The following is a 15,505-nucleotide window of genomic DNA, read 5'->3' on the forward strand; positions in this document are numbered from 1 at the left end:
AAGCGAATCACACATTAGTTTAACCCAAACAAGATGATCAAGTACACACATAAAAACAAAGTTGCTGGAACTACAAGAAAAGTAAAAAGTGAATTAAACTTAAGCATCACGCATCTGGAACTGCAAGCAAACCAGTTAGTCCATTAACAACAAACAAGCTAAGTACACATTGCTTTTAGCTAAAGGTGTTCACATACATACACGGAAAGTCGTTTCCATCTCCAGAGTTGTGTTCATAACAAAATACCCAACTGGGCACTTTTTCATGCATAGCACCCCAGGTCTTCTCCATCCCTTCATCACTCCATGTCTTGAAATCTCAAATTGAGAAAAAATAGACCCAGCGCCGTCTCCCACCCAATCAGGCACTTTCTCGTGCATAGCACCCCAGGTCTTCTCTCTCTCCTTCATCACTCTATCTCTTGAAGCCTTCTTTGACTACAGGTGCATCCCCTTCTTGTCCGGTGGGGGGAAAGCGTTTAGAAGTTGCGGACCCTTCCATTTTCCCCAAAACCTGCTTTGCCATGGCGGAAATTGCAATGGGGTCGGCACGAAACCCGAGTTGCGAGTCGAGAGATTCCGACTTGGTGTTGGCCATTCCGAACATGCAGAATTTCCCCATCAGTGCTGTGCTGGAGACGTTGTCTACTTCCCCTGAGGAAAAAAAGAAAGAAAGAAAACAAACTTATTCAGCAGATATGATGCAATGACTAAGACCGCGACAGTTTGTTTTTACCGGGTAAATCTTCTGCACGACTCGACCAAGACTAAGGCAGGGGAATTCTTAGAGTTTTAGCTAGAGTTAAACCAACGTTTTACTTATAAACATGGTCGCCAAATGCACTGAAACTCTTAGTTATCAGTTACCTGGCATATCATATGGTCGCCAAATGCACTAAAACTCTTAGTTATCAGTTCCGTGGCATATATCATATGGTCGCCAAATGCACTGAAACTCTTAGTTACCAGTTACCTGGGATATTATATGGTCGCCAAATTCACCGAAACTCTTATTTATCAGTTACCTGGCATATCATATGGGTCGCCAAATGCACTAAAACTCTTGGTTATCAGTTACCTGGCATATCATATGGTCGCCAAATGCACTGAAACTCTTAGTTACCAGTTACCTGGCATATATGGTCGCCAAATGCACTGAAACTCTTAGTTATCAGTTCCGTGGCATATATCATATGGTCGCCAAATGCACTGAAACTCTTAGTTATATGCAGTTACCTGGCATACCATATGGTCGCCAATTGCACTGAAACTCTTAGTTATGAGTTACCTGGCATATCACAATCCTCTTCCGGGTCGGGGGGGAAACTGATTCCGGGATTTGCAGCCTTGGGTTCACCGGCTCTCGATGACTTCTGTCCTGCTTTCGTCTCCAGCCAATACGTCATCATGGATCCCTTGCCCTGTGACGTCAGACAGACCAAATAATACATTAAATCGGAGTGAACGGACAAATAAGTCAAAGAATACAAGACCCCATGACTTAAAGAATGTACGATATGTTAGTTCATTCATTCATCCGTCCATCGATACATAAACCCATCCATCAAAAATAATCTTGGGAGAGAGAGAAATTCAGTTTTACGCCCTCACGGCAAAGCCATTATGGGCATGTTCCCGGGTTTAAACCCGACTTTAGATGAGATACACAAGTGTTTGCGTGTTTAGGTGGTATCACCCATCTGCACTTATGGCAGAATGACCGAGCTCATGGGAGGGGGTGGGACATGGATACCGTCTCTGGGTCTGCACATAAAGCAGTTGACCCGTGTCCGCCCCTGCCCGGATTCGAACCAGCGACCTTTCGCCGATCACAAGTCCAGTGTTCTACCACCTGAGCTACCCGGCCCCCCCCCCCCCCCCAAAAAAAAAATTAATCTGGGCACCAAGCGACCATAATCAACGACGCAACCTGTAAACCACATTTTCGTCTTTTGACTGTTTTGTGTGTGTGGTATCAATGAATCGTCGACATTTTCGAGATGAACACGTGCTTCATAAATAGCAAAGAAGGAATGGCCGAGACACATTATTTTAAACGATGATGCAATGTTTGTCAGTGACTGGTGAATGTTTTGGTAAATTGTTTATGATGTACAATGATGGTGTGGGAGATTTGTGTTAAACCACCCTCCCCCCGCCCCCCACATGCGACAATACCCCCCCCCCACACACACACACACACACTCACACAAAGTGACCCCCATACAAAACACACGTACACCCTCCTCCCCTCCTCCTGCATCCCCTCCCCCCACACAAACACACAACCATGCAAACAAACGCAACACCCAACACACACACACACACATACACACACACACACAGAGCATCCCCTCCCCCCACACAAACACAGTCATGCAAAAAGTGCAACCCCCAAAACATACACACACACACACACACACCTACACACACACACACACACACAAAAACACACACACACACACCCTTCCCCAAGCCCACCTACCACCACACCCCCCCCCCCCAGCACCCTCACCCCCTCCCTTATAACCTTTCAAACTAGCACTCAACAATATTACACAAAGTCAGACAAAACAGGCAGACAGTGAACTGAAGAAATAAATAATAATAAATTACTACAACAATAATAGATAGTAAAATGATATGAATAATAAAATAATAATAAATAATGAAATAATAATAAATAATACAATAATAACTAATATTAAAATAATAATGAATAATGAATATTAAAATCTAACGATAATTAATAAGACACAAAGCCAAGGGGCGGGGATGTAGCTCAGTCGGTAGCGCGCTGGATTTGTATCCAGTTGGCCGCTGTCAGCGTGAGTTCGTCCCCACGTTCGGCGAGAGATTTATTTCTCAGAGTCAACTTTGTGTGCAGACTCTCCTCGGTGTCCGAACACCCCCGGTGTACACGCATTGCAAGCACAAGACCAAGTGCGCACGAAAAAGATCCTGTAATCCATGTCAGAGTTCGGTGGGTTATAGAAACACGAAAATACCCAGCATGCTTCCTCCGAAAACGGCGTATGGCTGCCTAAATGGCGGGGTAAAAAACGGTCATACGCGTAAAATTCCACTCGTGCAAAAAACAAACACGAGTGTACGTGGGAGTTTCAGCCCACGAACGCAGAAGAAGAAGACACAAAGCCAGACAGACAAAGCGGGCAGACAGTGAACTGACCTTGACGTCTATCAAGCCACGTTGTGTGATGATATACAGCCCGTGTTTCCGCAGCGAGTTGTAAGAGCTGTTACTGACATGCACCTTGTTGGCTGTAAACATCACAAAAACAAACACCCATTAAAGGCACAGTGCGCCTCCCGTAAACCATCACAGATACTGTCAGGCTTTTACACACAGTACAAACACCCTTCCATTTGAACGCTCACCAAACGGGAACATCCTAGGTGCCCTACGTAAAGAGCGAGCAATTTTCAAAGAATTAATTTTGCGGATTGTCTCAGAGACAATCGGACCGCGTACCGTGGTGCGTTTTGGCGCTAGACCTAACTTTTAAAATCTAAATAATAAATTGACAGCTTGTTACACAAACATTCTTAAATCATAAAAGAATTCTTTTTTCATCAAGACAAGATCAGTACAATTCGAAGTTTTGAAAGTTTGAAAAAAGAAAGGCCCGGAAGCAGGGTCACGCAAGGTCGTGGTTCTCGTAGCAGACGACGGTTTATGCCTATCGCCAGTTCCTCTGAACAGTCAAAAGCCATCGCGAGAGTTCTTGTGAACCACAGCCGTTTGTTTCGTGCATAGTCAGAGGTACATAATAACGTGCTATTGCAGATAAGCTCACAGCGAGTCGCATTCAAATTACTAACTGACGACTGCATTGTGAAAAAGGGAAACTGGATCACACGGGTTCACGATGGCTCAGGGGTAAGATAAACCACGCCAAAATAAATTCTTTGAAATTTGCTCGCTCTGTACTGTGTTGTCCTTATACACAATCATGTTCACACTGCAGACCTGCCTACCCTTCAAGTGTAGCAATTTCATTTTGTTTTGAATTTTCAGCGTTGCAAATGGCGTTTTTAGTGTAATATTGTCGTGTACCTTCAAACTATTTTTGACTATTCGTGACCGATACAATTTTGTTTCGTTTCTGACAAGAGAAGGGCCGTAGGCTATAACAGACACCACCAGTGTGACCAGTACCAGATCTAAGGATAAGAATAAGGTATCTTACAATCCAGTAAGGTTAATTACTCTCATGGAAAATCGGGCTGTGTTAACACTGGGGAAAGCAAGCTGCCATATAGTACGACGCTTCCCATTTTGTTTTCTTTTTCCTGCATGCGTGTGTTTGTGTTTTCAAGCCCTGAGACTTTTCCTGTAAACTTGGGATCTTTATCGTGCGCATGCGTGCACACAAGTGTGTTCGGACACCGAGGAGAGTCTGTACAAAGTTGGAAAAACAATCCCTTGCCGAACCCACGCCGATAGTGACAAACTGGTTTCTCCTAGCTCCAGCTCTAAGGTAATTAAGAGACTCACGAATACTGTAGCTCTTCATTCGCGAAGCAGTGTTGACGGTGTCACCGAACAAGCAGTAGCGGGGCATCACCGTGCCAACAATCCCTCCCACACACGGCCCTGAAACAAAAAGCGCAAGAAACAAGTAGAAAACAGAAGGACCGTCCCACTCCCCCTTTACCTATCCCACCCTAGCCTAGTGTAATCTTTCCTCCTCCTACTCCTCCTCCTCCTCCTCCTCCTCCTCCTCCTCCTCATCATCATCATCGTCATCTGCAAATGCAGCAGCAAGTGCAGCAGCAAATGCATCATTATAATCATAGCTAGTGCACCTGTTTTCTCATCATCATCTTCATCATCAACACCATCATCAACATCATCAACATCATCAACATCATCAACATCATCATCATCATCATCATCATCATCATCATCATCATCATCATCATCATCATCATCAACATCAACATCAACACCATCATCATCATCATCATCAACACCATCATCAACACCATCATCAACACCATCATCAACATCATCATCATCAACATCATCATCAACATCAACATCAACACCATCATCATCATCATCTTAGTGCACCTATTGCATCATCATCATCATCATCATGGTCGTCGTCGTCGTCAACATCGCCACCATCCCCACCAACACCATCCTCAACCTTGTCTGCATTACCCACCGGTATTCATGCCGATCCGTAGCTGTATCTTGTGACATTGGATGCCGGAGAAGCGAGGTTCAGCCATCATGTCCCTCATCTCCAACGCCAGGTTGGCCACCTCGGCTGAATGGCGGTTTCCTATGCGTGTTGGCAGACCTGGTTCACGAAGGAGACCGTACAAAACAGTGACACGATTTCGATAAATTGTGTGGACAATGCCAAGGACAGTGTGAATCTGCCGGTTTTTACTTATATGACCAGTGACAAAGAAACCGCTAAAAATAAGATTCACTGTTTTGCATTTACTTTGAGCTTGCAGCAAGCGATTGTTTGTTTTTAATTATCAGAATTTGGAAAGACGTTAACGAACCCCCCCTCCTCCTCCACCCTCCCCCCCCCCCCCCGGACATACGTATAATATACCGTATAAACGTGACAGCGTTCGGGGATAAAAATTACACTTTCAAACTACATTCTAAAAACTGTCGGCATGTGAGAAGTATGGGTTGTACAGATGTCAAACTTCAAGATCCTGACATGCTGAAATAGTAACTCTATCATGTTATCTTTATTTGTCTGCCCCTCCCCCTCCAAACCGCTTTAGTTAAACTTCAAGATCTTGACATGCTGAAGTAGTAACTCTATCATGTTATCTTTATTTTTCTGCCCCTTCTCCCCCAAACCGCTTTAGTTAAACTTCAAGATCTTGACATGCTGAAGTAGTAACTCTATCATGTTATCTTTATTTGTCTGCCCCTCCCCCTCCAAACCGCTTTAGTTAAACTTCAAGATCTTGACATGCTGAAGTAGTAACTCTATCATGTTATCTTTATTTTTCTGCCCCTTCTCCCCCAAACCGCTTTAGTTAAACTTCAAGATCTTGACATGCTGAAGTAGTAACTCTATCATGTTATCTTTATTTTTCTGCCCCTTCTCCCCCAAACCGCTTTAGTTAAACTTCAAGATCTTGACATGCTGAAGTAGTAACTCTATCATGTTATCTTTATTTTTCTGCCCCTTCTCCCCCAAACCGCTTTAGTTAAACTTCAAGATCTTGACATGCTGAAGTAGTAACTCTATCATGTTATCTTTATTTTTCTGCCCCTTCTCCCCCAAACCGCTTTAGTTAAACTTCAAGATCCTGTCGACCTGCTGAAGTAGTAACTCTAGGCTATCATGTTATCTTTATTTGTCTGCCCCTCCCCCTCCAAACCGCTTTACCTTTATTATACATGCATGCACCCCGAACCCCTCATTTTATCATTACGCATGCAACATGTTTCCGAAATGTTCACACACCTATACCTGAAGCTACCATGTAGGAGTCGTTGATGGTCTCCACCTTGTACACCTCGTGGTGGTCAAGCTTCTCGTCGATAGCCGTGTACAGGTTGTTCAGGATGGACACGATCTCCATGGGAGGCAGAGTCATGGACAGTTTGGTGAAGCCGTAGATGTCCGAAAACATGATGGTCACCGACTTGAAGTACTCGGCGTCGACGCTTTCGTTCATCTGCAGTAGGTTGGAATATAATTATGTTGAAGACATCTTTGCAGCTCTGAAACTGTAGAGTTTAGCTGGGAGCATGATTGATGGAATATGTAGCAAAAGACAGCGAGGGCGGCAAAAGAAACATGACACAGATTCCATCAATGCCAACCTCCACTGGAGATAGATGATGAGCTGGAGGGGTGTGCCGGAGATGGATCACGCTGGTGAGTCTCAGCCTGTCAAGCCTCTGCCAACATTTTAGGAGGACAGGGCCGAGGTGCACGAGAGAGTTACCAACCGGGTTGGTGTCAGCCGCGGTGTTGGATTGGTTGAAATTGAGATTTGTTGTGATTTCAACGAATCATACCCCGCGGTTTGTTCTCTCGCGTTTGGGTTGAACTCACTTTCGGTTTGTGCACCGGGCGGGGATGTAGCTCAGTCGGTAGCGCGCTGGATTTGTATCCAGTTGGCCGCTGTCAGCGTGAGTTTGTCCCCACGTTCGGCGAGAGATTTATTTCTCAGAGTCAACTTTGTGTGCAGACTCTCCTCGGTGTCCGAACACCCCCGTGTCTACACGCAAGCACAAGACCAAGTGCGCACGAAAAAGATCCTGTAATCCATGTCAGAGTTCGGTGGGTTATAGAAACACGAAAATACCCAGCATGCTTCCTCCGAAAACGGCGTATGGCTGCCTAAATGGCGGGGTAAAAAACGGTCATACACGTAAAATTCAACTCGTGCAAAAAACACGAGTGTACGTGGGAGTTTCGGCCCACGAACGCAGAAGAAGGTCTGTGCACCTCAGCCCTAGTGTCAAAGGCTTATTGCTGAGAAAGAAAACAACAACACACATACAAAATTATAAATTGTTCTCGCGCAAACGGCTTGGAAATCGATGTATTACGATCGTTACACACCATTTTCAAATTTTCTATTAAAAGGAAAGTTCGCCCGCTACTCAACGGGGGACTCTTGTAAACATTGACGGAAATGGGAGCTACAAGCTGCCTTCTTTGAACGTTCTTTACCAAACTATAATATAATCTTCAACCTGTGTTTTAATCCGGTTTCTTTGTTAAAGCAAGTTAGCTACATTTTTAATGTCAAACGGTAACGATCGTCATTTTCTCAATGGAACACCAACCAGTTCCCCGTCTTTGTTTGTTCATTTCTCACAAACGATGCTTACAGTTAGGCCTAAAAAAAAAAAGGTGTGGTTACGGTAACCCTACCCTATTTTTAGGGGCCGACCCTATAACTTTTTATTACATTTGTCAAAAAAACATAAAACACACAAGAAAACGAGTGCAGAAAACGCTATGAAAGCGAAAGCGCCCGAGTCGCACACGTATTTCCCTGTCAAGTAGGTTTAATTTATACACATTAGAAAAAAGAGTAAAAAAACAAAAAGTGTTTGCCTACCTTCCTACCCTATTTTTGGGGGCTATGTTACCCTAACCACACCTATTATTTTTTTGGCCTTAGTCTTTCTAAAATCTGAAACATATACAGAATAACATACTTTTTTTCAAACTGCAACAAGGAAGAACTATGTGAAGTTTTATTTTTGTCTCAAGTGTCCAATTATTCTAGAGAGGCAGGTTTTGGCACAGCATCATATTGAAAACACAACCCCTCTTCAATGATCCTGTGGGTGGTGACTAGGGGGTCGTTATCGAGAGGGGGTCGCTAGGGCGGGGTCGACTGTACTGTGTTCTTAGACTTGGATTCAGTGGTTGGCGCAAGAACGCGCGAGGACTAGGATTCGTTGATTAAGAAATATTGGTGTTGAAACTCATTAACCCGATCACTGGGTCATGCACACACCATACGTTAGAACGGTTTTAGGATATATAAGTATCCTCATTAATATACTTCAAGCAACAACCTGTGCAACGTCCACACGCACGGAAGGCAAGCTGAGCGTTTATTTTTGCAGTCTTTACCTCAGATTTAGCTACCTTCATAGCCTGAGCCACCTGCCGAGGCACCATCTGGTACAAGAGTTCGTCCATCTTCTTCTTCTCCTTGCCCAGGTCCTTGGTCTTGTCCACCAGGGCGATGGCGTACTTCTGGATGTCGCTGGTCAGTGCCTCCACAGAGTAGATCACCAAGGGGCACATCAGAATCACGATCACCAGAAAGCAAGCACTGGGGACAAAGAAAAGAGTAGCATAATTATTGATATTCAAGGCTTGAGTGAGGTATAAAACAATCTCAAGTGTCGCTTGTCAGTGGTTTTCAGTAGATACTGATAGTAGCCTTATTACCAAAAAGGTACATCAGAATCACGATCACCAGAAAGCAAGCACTGTGCAAAAAGAAAGGGGTTAGGATAATTTACGAGTGTTCTGATAAGCTTAAGAACATAATCAGATCTTGTTGGCGGTGTCTCCGCGGAGTAAATCATGCACCAATGGGCACATCGGAATCATGATTACCAGAAAGCAAGCACTGTGCACAGAGAAAGGAATAGCACATTGGAGATAAGGATTTAGTGATTAAATAAGAACAATCTCAAGTGTCGCTTGTCATTGCATTTTAGTAGATAAAGTAGATTACCAAGGGGCACATCAGAATCACGATCACCAGAAGCAAGAACTGTGCAAAAAGAAAGGAATAGCATATTAGAGACAAGGATTGAGTCATTGAATAAGAACCATCTCAAGTGTCGTACCTGATGGTGAGGTTTTTTTCTTCTGCTTGAATGATCTCCTCCAGTTGTCCATTGATGAGGTCGGCCAGCTCTCGTTGAATCATCAGCAGCGTGTCGAGGTACAGCGTCATGTTGTCGAACCACCACTGACCTAGAGGCAGTCACACAATGTAAAGACAGTCACACAATGTAAAGACAGTCACACAATGTAAAGAATGCAAGCGACCAATATTTCCCAGCAATGGGTTCATAACGTAAAGTAAAGTAAGTGCAACTAAATAGTCAGCAGCAGCGTGTTCATGTACATCGTTTTGTTGCCAAACCACCCCTGACCTTGATACAGACAGTCATTAATGTTAAGACAGAAACAAAATGTAAAGACAGTCACATAATAGTGGGGTCATCATCAACGTGTCAAGGTATAGCGTCAGGTTGTCGAACCACCACTGACCTGAATACAAACGGCCACACAGATGTTGACAGAATTTGATCGCTTTGCGTGTCAGAATAAAGCTATATCAGGGCTTGAAAACATGAATACACGCATGCAGGAAAAGAGAAACAACAAGTCGCGTAAGGCGAAAATACAATATTTAGTCAAGTAGCTGTCGAACTCACAGAATGAAACTGAACGCAACGCAACGCAGCAAGACCGTATACTCGTAGCATCGTCACTCCACCGCCCGTGGCAAAGGCAGTGCCCGTGGAATTGACAAGAAGAGCGGGGTATTCGTTGCGCTGAGAAGGATAGCACGCTTTTCTGTACCTCTCTTCGTTTTAACTTTCTGGGCGTGTTTTTAATCCAAACATATCATATCTATATGTTTTTGGAATCAGGAACCAACAAGGAATAAGATGAAAATGTTTTTAAATTGATTTCGAAAAAAAAAATTTGATAATAATTTTTATATATTTAATTTTCAGAGCTTGTTTTTAATCCGAATATAACATATTTATATGTTTTTGGAATCAGCAAATGATGGAGAATAAGATAAACGTAAATTTGGATCGTTTTATAAATTTTTATTTTTTTTTACAATTTTCAGATTTTTAATGACCAAAGTCATTAATTAATTTTTAAGCCACCAAGCTGAAATGCAATACCGAAGTCCGGGCTTCGTCGAAGATTACTTGACCAAAATTTCAACCAATTTAGTTGAAAAATGAGGGCGTGACAGTGCCGCCTCAACTTTCACGAAAAGCCGGATATGACGTCATCAAAGACATTTATCAAAAAAATTAAAAAAACGTTCGGGGATTTCATACCCAGGAACTCTCATGTCAAATTTCATAAAGATCGGTCCAGTAGTTTAGTCTGAATCGCTCTACACACACACACACACACACACACAGACACACAGACACACAGACACACGCACATACACCACGACCCTCGTTTCGATTCCCCCTCGATGTTAAAATATTTAGTCAAAACTTGACTAAATATAAAAATGGGTAACGCCGTACTGTATGGCAGCTCGCTTTCCCCAGTGAGAAAGCAGCCCCAATTTTCATGAGGGTAACCTCATTACCAGTTAGGACTATATGAAATTGTATCCTTATCTTGGCATTATCCTCATTATGCCTTCAACACGCTCACTTCACTGCCCACCTTTTGTAATGGAAGGTTCGGTCACCATGGCGTGTTGCGTCTCAAACCGAAAGTCCTCGATGACAGCTGTCAGATTGGTGCCCGTTGCTGTCACCCCTTGTTGAAAAATGGGATCGACCATCTTGGAGTACAGCACAGCGGAACGATAGTTGGCTTTGAAAATGTTCACCCTGCAGTAAAAAGAACATGGAATAATTGTACTACCAACCAGATGCAAGCAAGTTGCCATACCGTTTTGTTTTTAAACGTTACAAAAAGTGTTTGCGATTATTTCGCCCCCCCCCTCCCTGGTAATGAAACGTTCTACAAACCTTTCTCTTCTAAATTTCCATTGAACATGCAGTTATTCAAATGAACGTCACAAGGTGGTACCGGTACATCGATTGCTGAAAGGGCAAAAATGTCTGTGTAATTGTTTTTTTTCGTGATCTTTCAGCATATTATTTCCAGGCAGAGTCATCTTTTGAAAAAAAAAATGTTCGATTTAGTCAAGTTTTGACTAAATGTTTTAACATAGACTGGGCATCGAGACTAGGGTTGTGAATGTGTGTATGTGTGTGTGTGTGTGTGTGTGTGTGTGTGTGTGTGTGTGTGTGTGTGTGTGTGTGTGCGCGTGCGTGTGTGCGTCTATGTGTGTGTGTGTGTGTGTGGTGTGTGTGTGTGTGCGTGTGTGCGCGCGCGCGCGTACGTAAGTGCGTTCCAATCTCTAATACAAATAATAAAAACATTTTATATTGCCTGTTGTTGTATCTCTCGTAAACGCTCTGTGTAGGGAAGCCCCCTTCCACGAAGAAGACGGTGCCGAGGGCGCGCTCTATGCCGATATGCTCCATGACGGTGACGATCTTCTGATAGGCCACCAGAATCTTCCAGATGGACGCCATGTTGGATTCCCGAATTGCGCCGTACATCCACTCGATGAACCTGTTTAAGGTCAAAAGACAAAATTAATGACCTGCTTCTAAAGGAACCTCAGTCTCGTTGTTGTGTATCAAATGAGACTAGCAGATCCAGACAGACTTACACGCACACACATACAAACGCACGCACGGACGCACGCACACACGCACCCACACACACACACGTGGTGTGGATTTCATTATTCGTGTCCTCCCCCTCCTGGAAAAATATGGTTTTTAATGAGCCATTTCATCATTAAATAAAGAACACTAACGACGTAACTAATATCACACACACACACGCACACACGCACACGCACGCACGCACGCGCACACACACACACACACACACACACACACACACACACACACACACACACACACACACACACACACACACACACACACACACACACACAAAAGCAACAAACACAGAACAAACGACAACTACAAAACACCAAATCGATCAGCTGAAAATGTGGCGAGGCGAGTTTACTAAGACAGACGTTCTGTTCATAATTCGCTGTTTACGCCTATTAGTGATCGGTTATAGCAGCTCACCTCACGACAGGGAAGCTGTAGCAAGATGATTAAATGTGGACGCTTAACTGTATATTTTACTTACTTGACTACACAACAATTAACTCTAACGCCTGTCACAAATTGCATCTCACCTCTCGTTGAACTGAACTGAATTTTGCTTGACAAGGATGAAAATGTAAGGTCTTTTCTTACAATGTTGTCCTTGAAACTGTAGCAAGATAGATCATTGCAACGCTTAATTTATACTTTATTAACTTTACTACAAAACAACTGTATTCTTTCATGCTTGAGATAACTTGATACAGTTAATTTCGATTTGATTTATTTGATTTGAACTCGCCTGATAGCGGTCATAAAATGTAAATCACCTCTCGATGAGGAAGCTGTAGCAAGATGATTGAGCACTTAATTTTATAGTTTACTAACTTGACTACAGAACAATTAATTCTCGCTTGTAACGTCTGAAATAGTGGTCACAGAATGCCACCCAACGCTCGACTAAGAAGCTGTAGCAAGATGATTGTAACACTTAATTTTATAGTTTACTAACTTAACTACAAAACAATGTAAAACTCTCGCTTCTAACGGGATCACAAAATGCAACCCACCTCTCGATGAGGAAGCTGTAGAAATCCATCTCCACGTAGATGTCGTAGTTGGTGGGGTCGAGCTGGTTGCGATGCTCTTGCAAGAACTCGCGAAAATCTTTCTTGGATTGGAACATGGGCTGGCCGTCATTCTTCACCGGCCAATCCGACAGCTGTTCTAAGGCTTGGTCTAAAAGTTAAATGAGATATGCTTTTTGAGACCGCTATTGTGCAAACGCTGTTTTGCTGTGGAATTTTGCTTTTTTAAAATCATTATTTTTAAAGTGACATAAAATAACGTCATAAGAAAAATTGTGGTTTGCGTAGGCATTGATTTCTGTATTTCTTCTCAGTTTTTAAACGAACCTGAATGATTCATTTTGACGTCAGTTTAAATCTTTACCGTTGCAGCAACGTTTTAACGTCCCACCCGGTGTGTGTGTGTGTGTGTGTGTGTGTGTGTGTGTGTGTGTGTGTGTGTGTGTGTGTACATGTGTATGCATGCGTATGCGTGCATGCGTGTGTATATGTGTGTGTGCGTGTGCATGCGTGCGTGCGTGCGTGCGTGCGTGTGTGTGTGTATGTTTGCGTGCGAGTTCTGAACTTCCCAGCACTAGGATAATAAAATATGAAATGAATCCAGTGAAGAAACCTGTGAGGAGGTACTCGTTCATGAGAAAGGTCTTGGTCTCAGGCCCCAGAATACTGAGGTATAGAACAGACATGTCCCGCTCTCTCTGGATCCTATCCAGAAACATTCCAATCTCCACACTGAACTTGACAGCGTACTGGGTCTGTACAAAATTAAAACAAACAAGTAAATTGAAGGGAAATAAGGCGATTTGTGGAGAAAAAAAAATCCGTCCGGTTTGTATGAGTTGTGAAAGAGTGAATACCCTTGCTTTTCCGCTGACATATAACTTCACACGTGATCTTGTCCACGTGTTTCCGACACACCCTGACCCTCGCTAGTGATTGAACCTTCCACTGTTTTTCCGAGTAAAAAGCAGGGGCATTCACTCTGTCAAAACCCATACAAACCTGACAGAGCTATTTTTGGAATTCGCCTATTAATACCTTTACTCAATCTGTCAAACTCACATATTGATACTGAACGCACTGCATTTTAGGAAGACCATGCTTCGCAGATACCCCGTTACCGGCCAAGACTGAAAGCGCTGATTAGCCGTATCTCGGTTGGCCGTATCTCGTTTGGCCGATCTCGTTTGACCGTGTCTCGTTTGACCGTATGCATTCATTGGAACGGACTCGCAATCTCGTTTGACCGTATTTGCTCATGTTTGGTTGTTTTTCATTTTTACACTCACACACACACACACACACACACACACACACACACACATACACATACACACACATACACACCCGATCCCCCCACACACACGCACACACACACACACACACACACACACACACACACACACACACACACACACACACACACACAAACACACACACTCGCACAAACAAAGATGTCCGACCAATTGCACCTACCTTCTTCATTAGTGTTATGTCTCGGTCAGTAACGCCCTATCCGTGCACCTCCAGTATATTTTATCTTTTTCTGGCATAGTCCTTCCAGAACTGATGTCCACTCAGCAAAAGAGCGATTCCGCCTCTTTTTGTTTCTATCGTCTCCATGACTGTTCGTTTGAAAATGAATTGACTCACAGCAAACTGTCCGCGATCTTTACATTGTGAGTACAAATCGCAAACATATGCTCCATATGTCTCACGTGAGAGACAGAGAGATAAAAAAAAAACCACATACCATTGCTGTATACGCTCACAACCGTATTTAACAAAAAAAACACGTGAATTGAAAGAGCATGCTACTGGGTTTTTTTTTCTTTTCTGTTTTGTTGTTGTTGCCAGTGGCTGATCGCACACACACACACACGCACGCACGCACGCACGCACGCACGCACGCACGCACGCACGCACGCACGCACACACACACACACACACACACACACACACGATCAGGTAAAAGAATACGGTCAAACGAGACTGTCCAATACGGCCAACCGCTACAACGCTTCGGTTACTGTCACGGTTAGCCGGGCGGCGGCTACATCAATCACACGGTCAAACGAGATACGGCTAACCGGACCCTAACCTATGATTCCCACGGAAAACATATCTGATCGCTTGAAGTGGCAAGCCAGTATAGTGCAGTAGCGTACATCGCTTAATAGGGCAGCGCACTTTTCTGTATTATTTTTAACTTTCTGAGCTTGTTTGTAATCCAAACATACGATATCCATATTTATCCTACATACGTGAGAGAGACACCCGTGAGATAATAATCGTTCAAATCACACGTGTGTATATCATGTAAATGAGGTCATGTCAAGCAAGTCTGGCAGGGACCTGTTTTTTCACTGCTTATGATGCCAAAGTCACCGAGACAAACGTCATAAAAGAAAAAAAATAATTGCGCTCGCTAATTACCCTCGATGACTCTTTATAACTAACACGTCACGCCACACTTTCAGAGTGACGTTTCTTTGCTTTG

The 15,505-nt window shown here is 43.5% G+C and overlaps 1 protein-coding gene across 1 annotated transcript in view; it reads right to left on the bottom strand.

Annotated features, from left to right (window-relative positions):
- Positions 1 to 415: 415 nt before the first annotated feature.
- LOC138977791 (uncharacterized) overlaps positions 416 to 15,505 on the bottom strand; it is a 38,427-nt gene continuing 23,337 nt past the window's right edge. Inside the window, exons 3-14 of the mRNA XM_070350397.1 lie at positions 13,619 to 13,760; positions 12,988 to 13,156; positions 11,676 to 11,861; positions 10,938 to 11,107; positions 9,347 to 9,476; positions 8,631 to 8,820; positions 6,483 to 6,690; positions 5,196 to 5,333; positions 4,520 to 4,618; positions 3,191 to 3,282; positions 1,289 to 1,421; positions 416 to 654 (exon numbers count right to left, since the gene is read on the bottom strand). Of these exons, the coding sequence (XP_070206498.1) occupies positions 416 to 654; positions 1,289 to 1,421; positions 3,191 to 3,282; positions 4,520 to 4,618; positions 5,196 to 5,333; positions 6,483 to 6,690; positions 8,631 to 8,820; positions 9,347 to 9,476; positions 10,938 to 11,107; positions 11,676 to 11,861; positions 12,988 to 13,156; positions 13,619 to 13,760 (1,896 nt within the window). The remainder of the gene's footprint in view (positions 655 to 1,288; positions 1,422 to 3,190; positions 3,283 to 4,519; positions 4,619 to 5,195; positions 5,334 to 6,482; positions 6,691 to 8,630; positions 8,821 to 9,346; positions 9,477 to 10,937; positions 11,108 to 11,675; positions 11,862 to 12,987; positions 13,157 to 13,618; positions 13,761 to 15,505) is intronic.

The sequence above is a fragment of the Littorina saxatilis genome, linkage group LG10 (genome assembly GCF_037325665.1).
Source record: "Littorina saxatilis isolate snail1 linkage group LG10, US_GU_Lsax_2.0, whole genome shotgun sequence".
Taxonomy (NCBI): Eukaryota; Metazoa; Mollusca; class Gastropoda; order Littorinimorpha; family Littorinidae; genus Littorina; species Littorina saxatilis.